Source organism: Macaca fascicularis, chromosome 2, assembly GCF_037993035.2.
Source record: "Macaca fascicularis isolate 582-1 chromosome 2, T2T-MFA8v1.1".
Taxonomy (NCBI): domain Eukaryota; kingdom Metazoa; phylum Chordata; class Mammalia; order Primates; family Cercopithecidae; genus Macaca; species Macaca fascicularis.
Genome location: NC_088376.1, coordinates 51,661,451 through 51,677,117, shown reverse-complemented (window position 1 = coordinate 51,677,117; position 15,667 = coordinate 51,661,451). Strand labels below are relative to the sequence as shown.

The 15,667-nt window shown below is 38.0% G+C and overlaps 1 protein-coding gene across 1 annotated transcript in view; it reads right to left on the bottom strand.

Annotated features, from left to right (window-relative positions):
- Positions 1-723: 723 nt before the first annotated feature.
- The window catches only part of CPB1 (carboxypeptidase B1), a 31,649-nt gene continuing 16,705 nt past the window's right edge, over positions 724-15,667 (bottom strand). Inside the window, exons 7-11 of the mRNA XM_005546051.5 lie at positions 15,546-15,656; positions 15,367-15,457; positions 14,510-14,712; positions 3,383-3,467; positions 724-1,090 (exon numbers count right to left, since the gene is read on the bottom strand). Coding sequence (XP_005546108.2) covers positions 903-1,090; positions 3,383-3,467; positions 14,510-14,712; positions 15,367-15,457; positions 15,546-15,656 — 678 coding nt within the window. The 3' untranslated portion in view covers positions 724-902. The remainder of the gene's footprint in view (positions 1,091-3,382; positions 3,468-14,509; positions 14,713-15,366; positions 15,458-15,545; positions 15,657-15,667) is intronic.

Genomic DNA, 15,667 nt, shown 5'->3' with positions numbered 1-15,667 from the left:
ATCCTTAACATGACCTCTAAGCTCTGCCTGACATGGTTCCTACCACCCTCCCTAGCCTGGACACATGCTCTTCTTTCCTCAGCTCTCTAAATTTCACCCTCACTGGCTTTCTTCTTACACTTTTGGGATAGCCACAGGCCTGGAAGGGGTGCAGCTAACTGTGATTTATTTGTCAGGTTACAGCACCTTCTGAGGGAGGCTTCTCCCCTACATCAAGCAGGTAGACTTTTTGTACGTTCTTTTTGTGTAGTTCATCCAGCACTTATTTGATTAACGTAAATTAGATCACTAATTAATACATTGTTAATTAATGAGTTAATTATTTGTGTAATGTCTGTCTTTCCTAAGGGCCTATACACACGTTAAGGGCAGAAATGTTATCTTTCTTTTTCATTGTTCCATCTTCAATTGCTTAGCAAAGTGCATGGCATGTAGTAGACAGCTGACAAAATAACTTCAATGAGTGGAGACCAAAGCTAGACCAAGAAAGATGGTGTCTTTTCATGTATGCCAGGTTTTATAGTCCTGAATTTCCCTTTACATTTCTTCTTAGCTCACAAGCCTCCCACTGTAATCAGTGCATCTGCACCCTGATGGTCTTGGCCAGCACCCGAGGATGTTAACTCCTATACAGTTGACCAAATCCTCACTGTGCACGGCTTGTTTAGTCATTCATTCACATCGGTTTATCCCCAAAGAAGTAGACCATATGTCAGGTTTTCCAATGGTAATGATTCACTTTTATTATGATCAATATGAAAAGATCTACCTAGTTTAATAGACCCAGAAACTTAAAAGAAAGATTGGGATCTGTAAAACATCCAGGCAAACCAAAATAAGAATTCAAGAAAGAAAAGAAATGAAAAATGAGAATTTTGAAACAAGGCCATCAGCTTTCTCAACTAGTATAGGTGTTCCAGGACATAGCTGGCAATGTACTTGATTGCCAGCAAGGTCTCCTCGCAGGTAGCCCGGATCTGGGATTCTGGAAGGGCAAAGCCGTATCTGCCTGTATCTCGGAGTTCAAGGGTGAAGGAATATCTGATTCCTTGATCATAAGCCCAGTCGTCAGAGCCCCCAGCAGCAGGATCTGAAATGTGCAAACAGCAATGAAAAAAAACTTTAAATCTAGGAAGGAGCTTTAAAAAATTGCCACTTTCTTTTTATCATTACAAATGTTTCACTGTGCAAAATATTTTGAGTAGGCCAATTTTCTAGTAAACTGGATCATAAATGTTTTGGGGGCCGTTTTAAAAAAATTACTCCAATCTTATTAAACATATCACCACTTCACTTTGTAGAAATGATGTGTTTAATACTTCAGAAAGTATGTAATCTGTAATGCAAAATTCCCAGTGTACTTGTATGCTATGGTGAACTATACTTGATATGTGAAAGGATGTGTATTTCTCAGGAAAATAAGGAAAGCTGTGTATGATTGGCAAGAGGAGAAGACTCTAAACCCGGCTGAAACTATGCCAAATGATAAGATTAAAGAAGCTGAGGGCAGGGCTATGCCTTCATTTTCGTATTTTTAGTGTTTATCTAGCATAGGGCCTGGCGTAGATAAGGTACTTTTTGTTAATTTATTCAATAACAATCATGTTGTCACTAACACATAAAATATGTATTAATTAATTCATTTGTTCATTTATTCACTCATCTGTTTTTTCAGTCAACAATTGTATAGCCCCCACGGAACAGCAGGCTATGGCCTCAACTCTGAAGATGCCAGAACAAGGGAGAGATGTTGGCTCTGCCCTCCAAGGTGTTACAGTGTAATGGAAAAAGAAACCTAGCTGTATTGAATAAAATATGCACCAAGTTCACAATATATAAATAGGTGGGCTATCTCTGCTAGAAATCCCTTAAGAAAACAGTATGCCTCGTATGATTCAGAGCGGTTTTTAAAAAATAATAAAAGTAAAGAAAATTGTATTCTGCATAAAGGCTTACAATAAATTCCAACAACTCAGGACCAGAGCCTCTCCAACTGCACTGGAGGCCACTTGATGATGAGACCAGGTCTTTTTTCATGTGTGTGTTTCAATTTCTTTCCAACCTCAGGCAGAAAGAAATCATTTGAAGGCAAAGGAAGATATACGTAGAAATTGAAAATGAGGCCTGTGGAACGTGCCTTCCAGAGAGATCTAAGCTGCAGCATCTACAGCTCTGGAGTCTAGCCCCTACCACTCTAGCCACTTGCTTGCATACACTGAGTGACTGATTAGAGCGACTGGTGTCTACCTCTTGAAGGTGACTTGTGCCTCAAGTAGCCCTGGTACTTGTCTGTTTAGCCAAAAAAACAAAAACAAAAACAAAAACAAAAACACTCGTCTTTTTTTTTTGAAATGGAGTTTTGCTCTTGTCACCCAGGCTGGAGTGCAGTGGTAGGATCTCAGCTCACTGCAACCTCTGCCTTCTGGGTCCAAGTGATTCTCCTGCCTCAGCCTCCTGAGCAGCTGGGATTACAGGTGCCCGCCACCATGCCTGGCTAATTTTTTGTATTTTTAGTAGAGATGGGATTTCACCATGTTGGGCAGGCTGGTCTCGAACTCCTGACCTCGTGATCCGCCCACCTCGGCCTCCCAAAGTGCTGGGATTACAGGCATGAGCCGCCATGCCTGGCCGGAAACACTCTGTTTTATATTTTCCTCCAGCAACGGTCCTTTCAAATAAAACTTTTGTGGTGTCATCATCTTGGGAAGTTAATTCTGATACTGTGGGGTTGGTTGGTCTCTTTGTGTGTGCTTTCCTTGTGCATCCTAATGTCACAGCACTTGGCACCTGTATCACAAAAGACTGCGTATTTTTTCCTGCTTCCCTACTGCCAGTTTTTTAAAGACTGCTCTGATCTCTCCCTCCTTCCTTTTCTCTTTTCATCTTTTCTTCTCTCTGTTCTTACTTTCTTGTTCTCTAAGTGCCTAGTGAGGCCCTGGCACATAGTAAGTGCTCAGTAAATACTTACAGAGAGCAAATGTCTCTGTGGGTTGAAAAGGATATTTTTCTTCCCTTCCCTTTTTATTTTGAGACAGGGTCCTGCTCTGTCACCCAGGCTGGTGTGCAATGGTGCAATTATAGCTCACTGTAACCTTGAACTCCTGGGCTCAGGGGACTCTCCCGCCTCAGCCTCCTCAGTAGCTGGGATTACAGGTGTGCGTGACCAGCTAATTTTTAAATGTTTTTAGAGACAAAGTTGCTATGTTGTCCAGGCTTTCCCTCCTTTTTTTTTTTGAACAGAAAACTGATTACATATTTTAGAAAAATTAGTTGTGAGGCAGAAGCCACATGCTTTAAACTATCAGAAAATAAACGCCCCAGGAACCATTTGTTGGCTTTTTAGGCACATGGTTCTTTGCACAGTTCTGAAGCCAAGACTCACAGATTGTTGTAGCTCCTGGGCCATATGTGTACTTGGTGCCGTGCAGTGAGGCAAGTTCTTTCACAGCAGCTTTAGCCAGGGTATTCTGCAAAAGAAACAGCAATAAGTAAGGAAATAAATAAAAGCATACTGCTAAATAAATGCCCTGTACCTTATTTTTAAGGCATCCAAAGCATGTAAAGTAACAATTTGGATAGTATTATATGCTTTTTCAGGACCCATTTTCATTTTTCTACCTAACTTAGTGATATGATCCAAGTAATTCTTGTGCAAGGATGTCTTCCCTAGTACCCTCCCCAAGCATTCACTCTGAGCCTCTATTTATCTTGTCTTGTAAGAGTTTGTAAGAGTAAAGCAGGAGACAAGGAAGGCTTTATGGCTGTGCAAAGAAGTTGTCTACCTGTTTGCAGGCAAACAAACCAAAACACACGCACGCAAAAACCCAAAGAAAACAAAACAAACAAACAAAAAACCGCTTGGCAATGTGCAGGTTATAAAGCCAGATTAAGTTACGATAGGGTTGTGTGAGTTAGGGCAGGAGCATTAGAAACTGCCCATAGGATTGGCTAGTCAATGCAACATTCAGTGCCAGCATGGAAATGCTTAGGACTGGCAGTTCCATAGATGAGTGGTAGCTCCAGCTTGGAAAATTTTTAGACTAAAAAGTTACAGAATATTCATTCTATTTCAAAATGCAGAACATTTGAATTTCAGAATTTAAAAAAGTTGTTAAATATTAACTTACGTGTAATCTTTTTTCTTAGAAGCATCATCACCTTCTCATAAGAACCATTGCCCTCCGGTTCCCTGCACCCAACTCCTAGGGAAAGGCTCTCTGTACTCAGAAACTCTGTGGTAAAACTCCACTGACATACTGCCTATTTAAATAAAACACTTGAGAAGCAAGGCCTGGCTCAGCTGTCTGGGGAATACAGATTTGAAAAACAAATTGTTTACTGCATGAGAATTAGCCATAATTCATTCCGGTAATGAAACTGGCTGTATTTCATATTCTGGCATTATAATTACTTCTTCTACATATGCCTGGAAAACTGTGAGGTTGGTGATGAAATCAGAATAATATGATTTTTACAAAGTAGGAATTTTCCTTCCCTTATTCTAGTGTTGAAACCAGTTTAGTAGAATCTTATGTCAAACTGATGAGGGCATGGCCATAAGACTTCAAGGATTCCAATTCCTAAAGCATTAATACTTCATCAGCCAGGTGGTAAATTAGAAAACTTTAAGAGAGTTATAAAATGTAATTCATTATTTTCTGTTCTGGTCCACTGAAATGATGCAATCAGCTTCCTGGAACTAACATTATTTTCAGAGTTTTGGTTCAGTGCCTGCAAATTTTAGGGTTCCATTTTCCTGTTTCTAAACTGATAAACTAAGACATGCTTTCTCTAACTGCATGGAATATTTACTGTTGTGGCCTAAATATATTGCTCCTCTTGTTTAATCTTATTGTGACAAAGACACTAGATTTAGATTTTTTTAACCCTTTGGTTAAACCCTTAGGTTCCACTGCCAATTGAAACCAGAACCAGTTAAACATTACATAATGCTAAGAATAGATTTAAAACCATCTTCTGGAGATGTGAAACATGGTGAGGCAATAGTTCTTTTTGTAGGTAAACATGATATTTTCTACCATTCTACAATTTCTTTAACTTGCCATTTATCAAAGGAAATCTCTAGTTAGTTATTTTTCTGGAAGGCAGAACCTCTGATCTTACAGAATTCTTATTCCTTGCCCGGTTGCCTTCTTCAGGCTTTACTTCAATTTTTCCTTAAGCCTTGAATTATTATTTTTAGTTAGTGGAAATATTCTTCAAGATTAGTTCCAAACATGAATAGTTACGAAGACTTGAGAAGATTTAGTAGTCATTGTCGTTTTCTTTTGGGCTCGTGTTGATTGATTGTCGTTCAAGTCTCTCAACATATTTACTGGTGCAATACAATAATACAGTTTTCAGACAAAACCAAAGGGGGCTATTTGTGATCTGTTATCTCTTTTGACTTACTATCTTATCAATTTAATCATGATTTCCATTAAGGCCACAGAAAAATGTTTAGTTGTCCTTTCCTCAAACCACACTCTGGGCATGTGAAGTGACATCCGAGTTCTCTCTATGCCTTCACTGGCATCTTTTGGAAACAGTTGCTCTAGTTTTTTGATGCTGAAGGAATACCTGAGGTTGATGTGGGCTTAAAAAGGTTGTTATTTTATTCCTGTCACAGGTGCACACTGGAGGAACATTTAATTTATGTCTAAGTTCTCAGCTCTTGTCCTCAGTTGCTCTCTCATCTTGATATCCACCTCATCTCTCATCTTCTGAAGATCACCTCATCACCACGTCTTCGGTGGCTCTATCATGTCAAACCTCTTTGGCAAAAACAGTTGTTACAAACCAGGTCCGGCCTTGTCTCTCAGGCTACATCATTTGTTGTGTATTCTCGTGTTCCTCCTGAGGTAGATTTTCCTGAATTACTTCTCTATACACCCTTTCCTGCTTCTCCTGACCTCCATGACTGTGGGTACCCTTTTCGCTTCACTGGAATCCTCTTTCTGTCTTTGCAAATATGAATAATTGCTATTGTTTTTCCAGATTCAGTTTTAGTGTTATCTTCTTTATGAAACTGCCTCTACTCTCTTAGGAAGCATTGAGCACCCCTCCTTGTTGGGTGCCCACACTTTTATCAGGGTTCACTGTGTGCTATAATCAGTTGTTTTTGCATCTATGTCCTCTCCAGGTGAGCTCCTTGAAGGAAGGAATTGTTGGCTATTCATTTTGTATCCTCAGCAGATTGCATAGCACCTAGCAAATGATTAGTCAACTGAGTCTAACACTCTGGCTTAGGGGTATTATGAATAGTCAAGATTTGGGTGGAGGTGCAGAGTGCTGAGCTTTGCAGAGGCTGAACCCACCTGAGTGGAGATTGGGGATGCTTCTGGGGAGGGCAGTGGTACCATTTATTGATGGTTGATGGGTTGCTACATTTAGACATTGACATCTTCTGTGCATTTTACTTATTTCTATTAATTAAAAAAAAGTCTATGGATCTTTCTCTCAGCCCCTCCAAGGCCAAAAGACAAAAAAAAGTCAGAACAGACATTAATCAAGTAAAATATCATATTTTAAATTCCAATTATGTTAACAAAAATCCCTGGAATCAGTGTGCGTCTTTTCTTTAGAAGAGTTCAAATAATTTCACAAATGTTACTCATTTATCTTCTCAACATTATCTGTCCAGATTTCACTGACACAGAATTTTCTAGCAGAATGGAATGCCATCTGGGGCAGCAAGCTCAGTGGGAATGTTCCAATCAACCTGGATGACTGACCCCTGCCAAGAATGGTAGAGAGAAAGGTAATTCTTGCATTTGCTACAATGTTAGAGTGGTAACTCTGTTCCCTTGCATGTTTCTGTAAAAAGAGACGAGGGCAGATGATGGAAGAGCCAAGAAGCAACGACACAGCAGACAGCTCGGTCCGTATCTTGAAATTCCAATTAGTGACAATTTCTATACAACTTCTCTTTTGAGGGACATCTTACATTGTTTCTCAGTGGATTCAAAATCAGAACTAACATTTACATAAAAACTTAAGCTTTACAAAGAGCTCTTGATAAGAGCTAGATATTTTTATCCCCATTTTACAGATAAAAGAACTAAAACTCACAGAGGATAAAAGAACTTGCTCAAGGGCACACAGCCCCATAAGTGGCTGACTTGAGCTAGGTTCTTCTTTCTTTAAATCCTCTGCTCTTTTTCACTTCTCCTTGTGGCCTTGGAATACTTCAAAAGAAGTGTTGCTGGAGCTGGTTTTACCAATTGTAAAGAACAGAAGGAAGCTAAATATAAATCAGCCTCAGAGAAAACTTTGCTTTCGGTCAAGGCCAAACATGGTCAGCCTTTATTAATCCTTAGCTATGAATTTCCTACCACATCTTATGCATGTTCTCTTTTGTCATCTATTTCCTCAAAAAGAGGCCTTGGTCCTAGAGCAAAAGACAGAGAGAGTCTAAAATGTCACGTCTAGCTCACAGCCCAAGAGACAAAGTAAGAGCTAGTGTAATGTTTCTCCAGGCGTTGAGTTCCAAGGACCTGGTGAGATGAATAAGGAGAGGATATTCTTTTCCACTGACCTGCATTCCCATTGAATATATGATAAAGAAACTCCCCTTTCGTGACTGTGCACATCGCTCTCACTCCAATCTCTTGTACACGGCCAGCATCAATCTTCCAGTGGCCCATTATTACAGTATAAGAAAACAAAAGCTCCAAACCAACTATAAGGTATAAAACAATTTAAAGAAAATTTTCTGTAGAACTTTGTTTCTGACTGAAAGTTCTGAGTTTAGCCATCCCTATGGGTGAATATCTGTGATAAGGGAAGCATCAAAATGACCCTTAACTGCAGTTTCCTTCCTTCTGTCCTGCGATAATGGGTAAATTATACCAAGGGACCAATAAGAAACTTAACTTTTATAATTTTGGTGCAAAAGAAGAAGTCCTTATGGTCTATAAGCAGGCACCAAGGAGAAAGCATTTGAGACCTGAAAAAGCAAATGTGTTTTGAGAAAAAGGAGGCCCTGAGATTAGAGAAGGGCAAGGAGTTAGGAAAAAGTTTGACTTAGGAGAACCAGGCCTGCCGATTTCCACAGAGCCCAGGGGAGTGTGGGAATGCTTTCACTGATGAAAACCAAACTTTGTATTGGACTGATCTGCATACATATTTTTAAGCTTTTTGACATTCAAGGGAAATGTGAAGTGTGAGTCAGCTGAAATTGCAAAGTCTAGAGAATGTATGTATGTATGTATTTATTTTTCTGGTAGAAGTGGAGTTTCTCCCAAATAAATAAACACTGTCTAATGGGGGATTTGTAGGTTCTCTTGCACTTGAAATTTGCAGAACATTGTAAAGTTTTGTGAAGAAAGTATAAGATCCTGTGAAAGGCCAGAGCCTTTGTCCAGGAATGTGACTTTGTTCTTATCTTTATTTAAAGCAAGTTTCTCAACCTTGGCACTCTTGCCATTTTGGGCTGGATAATTTGTTGGGGATGGGAGGGCTGTTCTGTGCATTGTAGGAAGTGTGTCAGCATCCCCTGGCCTCTACCCACCAGATGCCAGTAGAGCTTGACAGTTATGACAACCAAAGTTGTCTCCCAAACATTGCCAAATGTCATCTGGGGGTGGGGGGCAAAATTAGTTGAAATGGAAGTCATATAAAATATTTAATTATGGTAAACTAGAATTTATTTTAGGAAAAAGATGAAAAAGAAAGACAACTGATTTTAAAGGTGCTATGAGAATGTCTTTTTCACTGTTGATGACATTACAAGTATCTTTTAAACATCTCTGCTAGGTCACTTTTGCTAAAACATCACTTTATCCCAAGAACTTTCAGGCTTTTAGGAAAAAATACAGATTGACCAGTTAAATTTAAATTTCAGATGAACAATAATTTTTCAGTAGAAGTCTGTCCCATGAAATATTTGGACATGGTTACAATAAAAATTATTTGTTGTTTGAATTCCAAATTCTACTGGAAGTTCTGTAATGGACCTACAATCCTATTTTCCAGGCCCCTGACTCCAGGGCCCACTGTGACACAGGATTCATCCTGGCATTCAAGTGCCTACACAACCTGGTCACCTCATTGATTGGCCCTTGCCCCGACTGTTCCCCAGGGAGAACACTCGATACAAGATGACCCCCTTCTACTTCCTTCCTCAACTTCATCTTTCAGTTTCTCCATTGCTCATTTGTTGGCTATTTTCTCTGCCTAAAACGTCCTATCCCTTTCTCTGCCGCTCAAATTCTGCCCAGACTTCAAAGCTCAGAACAAGTTGCATCCCTTCTTTATGATCTTCACTGTGTAGCTTCAGCAAACATTGCCATTTTCCTCTCCTGAATTCCTACTACTGCACTAATGGGAAACTCCCAATTCTGTTCTCCTTTTGTATGGTTTCTGGTACCCAAGTCTAGTCATTTCAGTAGGATTGTAAGTTCTCAGTGGCAGGAAACATACTTTATAATGAGCACTTAATAGTTGCTTAATGAAATTTCTTTTTTCCCCTTCCTTCCTTCCTTCCTTCCTTCCTTCCTTCCTTCCTTCCTTCCTTCCTTCCGCGACGGGGTCTTGCTCTGTTACCCAGGTTGGAGTGCAGTGGCATGATCTTGGCTCACTGCAACCTCTGCCTCCCGGGTTCAAATGATTCTCATGCCTCAGCCACCCGAGGAGCTGGGACTACAGGCGTGTGCCACCACATCCAGCCAAATTTTTGTATTTTTGGTAGGGAAGAGGTTTCACCATGTTGGCCAGGCTGGTCTCAAATTCCTGACCACAAGTGATCCTCCTGCATCGGCCTCCCAAAGTGCTGGGATTACAGGCATGAGCCACCAGGCCTGGCTATGAAATTTTTGATGATTGATAAGCCATGTACTGACCAGGCCTAGTAGGAGAATTTTATCAGGCCAAGAAGTCCCTTAAAGAGCATAATGGTGAATAAGCAACTAGTTTCTTAAATAAATTCTGAGTTTATCATTTAAAGTTTTTGTCTTTTAAGTGAGAGTATAAATTTGGAGAAAATTCCTGCAGCAGATATTTTGTGTCTAAAGCTCTGTTCACCTGAGCCGCTGATAAGCACACCTGAAAGCAGAATTGTGGCTTGCTACTCTTGCTATTAGGGACATGGAGCAGCTGTGATGGGTGATGTGCTTGGATGTGTGCATAGCCCGGCAACTGTTCGCCTTCTAATCACAATAGTTTTCCCTCTGATTTTTAGGTTTATCTTTAACCATAATCTTGCATTATACTCACATTCTTGAGGAGAGCAGGGGACTTGTGTCTTAGTAATGCCTTAATTAAAACTTCAATTAAGAGGCAGTGAGTGAGGTGCCACTGGACTGGAAGGTGTTAGAATTTAGAAGTAGCTTTCTATCTTTTGTTCACATTTAATAATTTTTTAGAAAGTCTGTCATATTTCTTCTTCTGGTTACTGTTATCTTTTTCCTGGTTAATGAATATATATATCTCTCAAAAGAATGGGCCAGAATCATAAAGACTAGGCCATTAGAAGTTAGTCATCTCAGCTAACCAGAGTACATCTTTAGTAATGTCCAGAGGCAGAGGAAATTATGATGTACTGTGTGGGATGAAAGACTTTCTGATGAATGTTCTTCTGCAAAGCAGTTCTATGGGGTACCACCATAGAATGTACCCACTTAAATATGTGTCTGTGTGTCTTTGGAAATTGAGGCAGCCTAGAAGATTCTTCAGGAGCCAGTAGCTTTAGACCCAGGGCTACCCTGACTACTAGTGTTGGCTTCACCAAGCCTTCCATACCTCAGGTGGAAAATGAGAAACAGACCAGAGAATTTCTAAGACTTTTCTAGGCATAACATTCTGTGCTTCTAATGCAGAGAAATGGTGCGAGACTCATGCCCTGGATTGGCACCTTTGTGTAGTGCACTCTGCTTTCCACGTTGTTAATCTGTGGAGAGGGACAAGATACTTGTTGGCTGGATATTCTTCTGGCTTCCCATTTTTCACTTTGAAGTTGTATTATTATTATTATTGTTATTATTAACAGTGTCATGTAGACAACTTTGCAGGAGGTGTACCAAAGATTGGGTGCTTCTTCCTGCCCAATAAGTGCAGTCATTTGGTTAGGTTTGAAAGGCTTTTATCCCAGTTTTAATTTCTCTGACAATAACAAGGTCACAGAATTCAATATTTCATTGTCCTTTAGAATTTTGGAAATCTAAATTCATTGTTTTTCTTCTAAGTCTTAAAACTTCCTTTGACGGTAGTGGCCACTTTATATTAAAGAGGTCTACACTGAGAGACTGGACGGTTTATGAGGCCATTAGAAGCTCAGAGTGCACTTTGTATTCTTGCTTTAAACAATATAGTATGAGTAAAATCAGTTTGCAAATGGGAAAGCATTATATGTGTGAGATATTCTTGTTATTCCATCTCCCTTCTGCTCTGCTAAACATATCTTTTCTAGTAGTCTTCTCTGCAATCCATATAATACTTTTCCTGTTCTTTACTTCATTGGTCTTTTGCATTCTTATCTCTGCCCTTCTTTCTTCGGAAGGTTGTCTTACGATGTGAGCAATTATTAGGCAAGCTACATGTAAAATCATTCAGAAATGAAGCCACATAAATTTTTGTCATGACTCAGATATCAAAGGACTGCTGCTTATGGGATGTCCTAAGTTTGGGCTGAAAATGCTAACATAAGGACAAGATAATTTCCTTTAGTCTAGTCTTATTGTCATTGAAACATATATATTTTTTGCTATAAATATAATAATAATTTTATAGATATAAAGAAAAATAGAAATCCCATGTATACCAATGACTTGGCAGAATGCTGTATAAGTCCTCATTGTTTCCTTTGAATTTTAATGTGGTATGACGCAAGAATTCATCTTCCTAATGTTTTACTACCTTTTGTTTTCTGCAGCAGAGTCACATTTCTCTATGTAAGAATTAATATGGAGGCACTAGATTTGGGTGGAAAATTAACTTTTCTAGACCAAGGCTTATTTTTTTCCCCTTGAAATCCTCATTGCAAATAAAAACTAAAAATGTTAAGATTGATATTTTTGAGAGAGTCATATTCTTTTTTGTCTATACGTATATTTGTAATTGCACTATAGTTAATGAGCTTGTTTTAGCAAAATGTGCTTTGGAAGTAAGTAAATTGGAATTCTACCATACAAGAAAAAGTTGGAAGGATCTCTAGCTACTCAAAATATTAAAGTTGCTTTGGTGTGCTAAACTAAATTCAGACACCAAATGAATCAGATAATCAAATAACAGTCACCTTAAGTAGCATGCCACTTACTAGTGGCATTTGAGTGTTTCTTTTAAGATACTAGAGGAAAGCTTAATCAATAGAGAAAATTATTGGAAATTAAAAGTTTTTAAATCAATGAGTCTGATATATCAAATTCAATTTATGCATTTTAGTCACCTGTCTTGTACTCTGGTAAAGATAAAAGTGGCATGTACTTTTATTTGAACTTTTTAGTTTTGTGTGTGTAGAAACAAGCATCCAAAATAAGATTATTTTGTGGCTTGTGCTTTTTCTCCTTTTGAGAATAGATTATGAACATTTTACTTTGGTAGAATTCTACTTATTATACTTCATTGGCAATTAGAATTTAACAACAATTTTGGAGGACAGGATTTTGAATAGTATCTCTTTTACTATTACCTCTCCTTGACTTTAAACAAAGAAGTGACTCTTAGGGAAGAGTATCAGTGACTCACGTTCTGTTGGAACAGTTTTACACCATTTGGCGCACATGTGAATTGGCCCATTAAAACTGCTAACTCTGAGGCTTGCTTCTTTTGCTGGAGAAAATTCCCTTAGGAAGTAGCAAAAATTATTCATAATATTCTAGAGGCAGGACTTACTTACCTTTTTTTTTTTTTAAGGATGATTTGGAGACTTTTAGGGTAGCCCAGATTCTCGTTGTTATTGTATACAACTAGTGGCAACAAAGCTGTCTCATCACTAAAAGGGCTTACACTTATTCCTTGAATAGGAAATGTACTGAATAAGAAAACTTTGGCAGCTCAGCTTCCAGGAACACTTTAAGGTTTATTCTGTTAGTGTTAGTCTTTTAGTATTTATGTGTAAAACTAGTTGATACTGAAGCAAACTGGATATATATGTTATTGCTACTCTCAATGTGTTTTGTAATTTTAATTTTTATATTTTAATTATTAACTCATTAGTATGTAGCTATGGCTTTGGCTTTTTCTCTTCTGATATGGCACAACTTAAATATATTTACATGAGTTATACAAACTACATACCCCCACATCCCCTTTTCTGGTGGCCAGAAATTTTGGACAGAAATGAGGAGCCAACCACACCCATCTCTGGGACAGCAAGACTGTGAGTGCCCACTGGCAACACAGACAGCCTGAGCTTAAGTGAAAAACTGAAATGCTTAGCGGTGCTAACTTCTATATATTGGCCACGGATGGGGAAAAATGAAAAGCTTTTTGAAAAATTGTATTTTTTTTTTAAAGAAAAGGGCCCATCCAACTATTAGCTATCAATTTTCTAGGAGATGGGGTTATTTTTCTGATTTGTTCTCAAAATATTTACAGCATTACATATTTTATTTGGTCTCTGAAAGACTGATTCTGAAAGTATAAAACAACATTTTTCAGTTTTAAAGTTACTGGGTCTTCAAATTTATTCATTTAGGTAAGCCAAATATGCATGTCATTGTCTAAGTGGAATACACTTTTTTTTTTTTTTGGCGTAACTCAAATGCTTTAAATCTTATATTTGCTCTTTTAGTTTATTGGTGCCAACTTCTGGCAGCCAGATGTTTCACAAATTAATGAAATATTGTTTGAAAGATTCAAACATGCTTTTTTAAAAAATTATTCATTGACATGTGATATTTCTCAATGAGAAAACTCATTATTTAACTGCTCAAGTGATTATGTCTTGATTGTTCAATAAGATTGCTAGTTTTTTTGATGTCAGAGATTCTTAAATTTCTTTGCTTTATGCCCTGTATGTGGTAAAGACTCATTCACATTATTTGTTCATTGATTGATTTACTTTTGAGTCTCACCCAATCAAAAAGTGAAATAAACAGTTTTAGTATTTAATGACTAAACCTGATATCACCCAAGTGTGACAAATTCCTAATGACATCTGCTATGCTCTGCTATGCTCTGGATCTGTGTCAAATTCAGCTCAGGGCAGCTTGACAAAACTGACTGAAAAAAAATAGGTATGTGATCAAGCAACTTTGTTGATTATCTCAAATGCATCTGAAATCATCATGTAAGTCAGTATTGTGGTGAAGCCAGAGGAAATGGAACTATTGTCATTTTGAAGATTAGTCAATAAATCACATGTGGGGAACAATTTCCTGTATGAAAATCATATTTCTTTTAGCCAACTCCAGATTCCTTATACATCTGTAATAAGTTTTTCAATTCTACTACCAAAAAATCAATAAAGGGACTTGCAGAAAGTGTTCTTATAATGATTTTTTTTTTTTTTAGGATTAGAATTTAAAAAATCTCAGCAGTAAAATATCATACCTACTATTTTGCTACTTACCAACTCAACATTGTTCTCACCGAGTTTGTAAGCATATGAGTAAGGGTAGATTAACATTTGGGAGTACGAGTGGATTGTCAGATATGCCTTGATGGAAGAGAGGTTGTTGCGGATGAAATCAGCCAGGGCTTTGGTCTCCTTTTCAGACTCTGCAGCAGGTCCACAGTAAGTTTCATCACAGGGGTTTCGAGAGGCTCCAATTTCTGGAAAAACATGTGATGTTAATGGCAAGGATCACCTAATAAGGTTCTTGTGAGGATGTTTTAAACTTTCAAATTAGAAAGTTGTTTTCATAGGAGTCCTAATCAAGGAGGCCTTATAGTTGTCCCTATTATGTATATATTATGTAGTAAAATATCCATTTAATCACAGGATTAGGATGGTATGTTTTTAAGCTAACGTGGTAAAAAGTTGCACGTGGAATCACCAATGTGTCTCCGTGTAGTATCAATATAGTGTAGTATCAATATAGTATATATTAATAAGCAGGGGACAAGCTAATATCCATGAAAACATTTTTAGTATGATCATTCTTAATTGCATTACAATTTTATGTAAATAATGACTTATTTAATGGCTGTCTCCCCCTCTAGACTATACATTCCATGAGTAGTAGGATTATGTCTGGTTTGTTCAGCCTTATATTTTCAGCATCTAGCACAGCTGGGAACACAACAGAGTTCTCAATATGTTTTAGTTAATTGAATTAAATTTTTTTTTTTTGGTGCTTTTAGAAAGTTAGAACTTTAAAATATAAAACTTTGCAGTTTTTTTTATTTTAGACACTATTGTGTTTTCTTATTTTTCCTGTTATGTTTTTCAATGGATAGATGCAAAATGGTTAGCCTGATACTTACCGCACCAACCAGCATCAAAATTTCTGTTGGGGTCTGTGCCAATGCAGCTAGATCCAGCATGGGTGGAGCGAGTCTTTCTCCAAAATCGGCTCTGAAAGTGGACTATATGGTTAGGACAAATATAACAGAGAGAGGTTGGTTTTAATTTAATCAGCCTCTCTCAGTATTGTTGCATATACCTTGGTCCAGGTGTAGATGTAGCCGTCGATATTGAGCACAGGCAGGATATAAAAGTCTAACTTGTTGAGAAGCTCTGTTATTTGGATCTCACTTCCATAGGTACGAACAGCCTGCATGTGAA